Here is a 2,684-nt window from a genome sequence, read left to right on the forward strand (position 1 = left end):
CTCTCCCCTTGTCCTCTCCCCCCAGGGGGAATGGCCCACATGTCCGTCTGGCCCCTCTGGTGTCATGAGCTGAGGTCTGAGGGAGGAGCTTGGGGAGGATGAGGCTGGGCCCGGGATTGCAATGAGCCACATCCATCTCTGAGCCAAAGCCCTGGCTAGTCTGGGCCCCTGTCCTGCCCTCTGAGGTCTCGGCCTTGCTCCCTCGGATACCAGTTGGGTTTCTGTGGTGGGAGCGATGACATAGCCCCGGTCGATTGATCCCATGAGTCTGTTCGCCCCTGTCCCTCTGTCCAGCTCACACTATGGGGAGGCCAGGGCAGCTAAGGGGACTTGGAAGTCCTACCTAAGACTTAGGAGCCCCCCCGGCATGGGACCAAGCTGACAGCTGAGGCTGTGAGAAACCCCCAAGCTGGAGAGCTAGCAACAACCTTGGAGATAAATGAGCCTGATCTCCCTCATTTGTAGCTGAGGAGGCTGAGCCCAGAGCAGAGACAAGACTCACCAGGGTCACTGGAGGCAGAGCTTTGGTGGGGGTCGGCGTCTAGGACCCAGGGGCCCTTAGACCATTCCCATCCTGCCGTGAGGGGGTCTGGTGCCGGAGGAATGGGGGTTTCAATCAGTCAGACTTACGTTCCAGTCCTAGCCCTACCTCCTGCTGGCTGTAAGACCTCCAGCAGCTCACTTCTCCGAGCTTCAGTTTCCAGCCCACAAAATGCAAGGGATTGGTGAAGGGCCCACATGCGATGTAGACATCAGCATGCCGAGTAAGCCGCCCAGGGCCACTCGGAGGACACGGGTGACTCGGGTCACCTCCAGGGCCACAGGGTCTGTCCCAGTGTCCCTCTGTCGCTGCCATTTGTGTAGAGTCTCCAAGGCCAGACTCTGGTGACGAGGTTCCTCGTCCATCCCCACCACAGGTACTAAGGCGGGTCGCGGGGGGAGCGGCGGGTGGGGTGCTCTCAGGAGGCCTGGACTCCCACCGCTCAGCCCAAGTGATCCTCCTCTGTTTCTTCGCAGGGGGAGCCTGGCAACCCTGGACGGCCAGGGCCCGTGGGTGAGCAGGTAAGTCCCCCCTGGTCTCTGAGCAGAAGGGCTCTGTATTGAGCACTTACTCTGTGCCAAGCCAGTTGGGAAGCACTCCACATGCACCCCACTTTCAGTCCCTTCCCAGCTGCAGAGGTGGGTTCGCTCATCTCCCTCTTTCATTGATTGGTCGCTGAGTCTCGGGAGGGCGAGTCTGACGGAGAGAAGCTGTGAATTACAGTCACAGTGGCCATGCCCCACGGCCTGCCTCTGCGGCCGTCTCTGGGGCATTCGCCCAAAGGGTTGGCGTGACATGGCTCCCAGAACATTCGGCCTGGAAGAGCCCTCCAGCAGTAGCTGCCTGCACTCGACTTACAGATGAGGAAGCTGATGACCAGAGGAGCATAGCCACTTGCCAGGGGCTCTTGGTCCCTAAATTCTAGAGCAAGTGAAATTCAAACCAGGGGCTCTGGCTGGCCGGGAAGCCAGGCCAAGCAAGGTCTGAAGAAGGAGGTTCAAGGACCACAGCCTTCCTTCACTATCAAGTCCTGGGCCTTGCGCTGGAGAGACGCAGCTCTGAGTGCTGGCTGGGCGGATGGGGGAAGGTAGCAGTCTCCTCCAATCCTCTAAGGAGGACCCCGTCCCCACACCCTGTAAGGAGGAATGACGTGGGGACGCAGAAGAATCTGTCTCCACTGAGCACCATGGATGGTGTGAGAGCCGGGCACGATGGGCTCCCGCACCAGGTCTGCACCATCTGTTGGGGGGAGAGAGGAGTTGGAGCAGGGGGAGGAGTGGGTGTTTGGAAACGCTTCCAGTGTCATTTGAGCGCATTCTGCGGGAAGCCCAGGAGTTTGGAAGGGCTGCTGCGGCCTGGACGTATTTCCTGATTGGAAAAAAAAAAAAAAGGCAATCCGATCAGCAGATTTAATTTCAGTTATGCTGATGGTAGGGCCCTCGGGAAATAGACACTCAGAACCCTAGAATGTCAGTGTTCTTTGTGCCTCGGACCCGGTTAGCTGGCTGGAGACGCTCATAGGCCCCTTCTCAGAGTAGAATGTTTAAATGCAGAAAATACAAGGCGAAGGATTACAAGGAAAATTGATTCTATTCAAATGACAGTTAGGAAAATATGTCTAAATGTGATCTACTCATAGGTATGCGTCTTTATTAATAACAAGATCTAGCATCAGGTCTAAGAACAACCTCAATTTCGAAGGGGTGATAAGACTTAAGGATACCTCTTGAAGCTTCTGCAGTAATATGACATGTCAATATCTGTGACAGTTTTAGCTCCTAGAGTCACAGTATTGGCTACATTTATTGGGCACCTGTTCAGTACGAGGCTCTAAGCCACTTTCTACACCATCACCTGCGATTCCGCCAGCAGCCCTGTGGTGGGAGGTGTTATTGCCCCATTTTGCACATGAGGCTCAGAGAAGTAACTTGCCCAAGGTCTCCCAGGCAGTAACATCACTGTCCGAGCTGCCAGGGCCCACACTCAGGCCTGCGGGATCCCCGGGACCTGCGAAAGGGACTGGAAACCCCTTGGCCTTCTAACAGCTAGAGTGTAGCTGGCTTGCCAGGCCCTGTCCTAGGTGCTGGGGACACCCAGACAATTCCAAGGCACGGGGCTTGCCTTAGAGAAGCTCTGGTGGGGT

The 2,684-nt window shown here is 56.5% G+C and overlaps 1 protein-coding gene across 1 annotated transcript in view; it reads left to right on the plus strand.

Annotated features, from left to right (window-relative positions):
• The window catches only part of COL27A1 (collagen type XXVII alpha 1), a 143,710-nt gene that overhangs the window by 75,843 nt on the left and 65,183 nt on the right, over positions 1 to 2,684 (plus strand). Inside the window, 1 exon segment of the mRNA XM_015567140.1 lies at positions 1,018 to 1,062. Coding sequence (XP_015422626.1) covers positions 1,018 to 1,062 — 45 coding nt within the window.

Source organism: Myotis davidii, unplaced genomic scaffold (genome assembly GCF_000327345.1).
Source record: "Myotis davidii unplaced genomic scaffold, ASM32734v1 scaffold142, whole genome shotgun sequence".
Lineage (NCBI taxonomy): Eukaryota > Metazoa > Chordata > Mammalia > Chiroptera > Vespertilionidae > Myotis > Myotis davidii.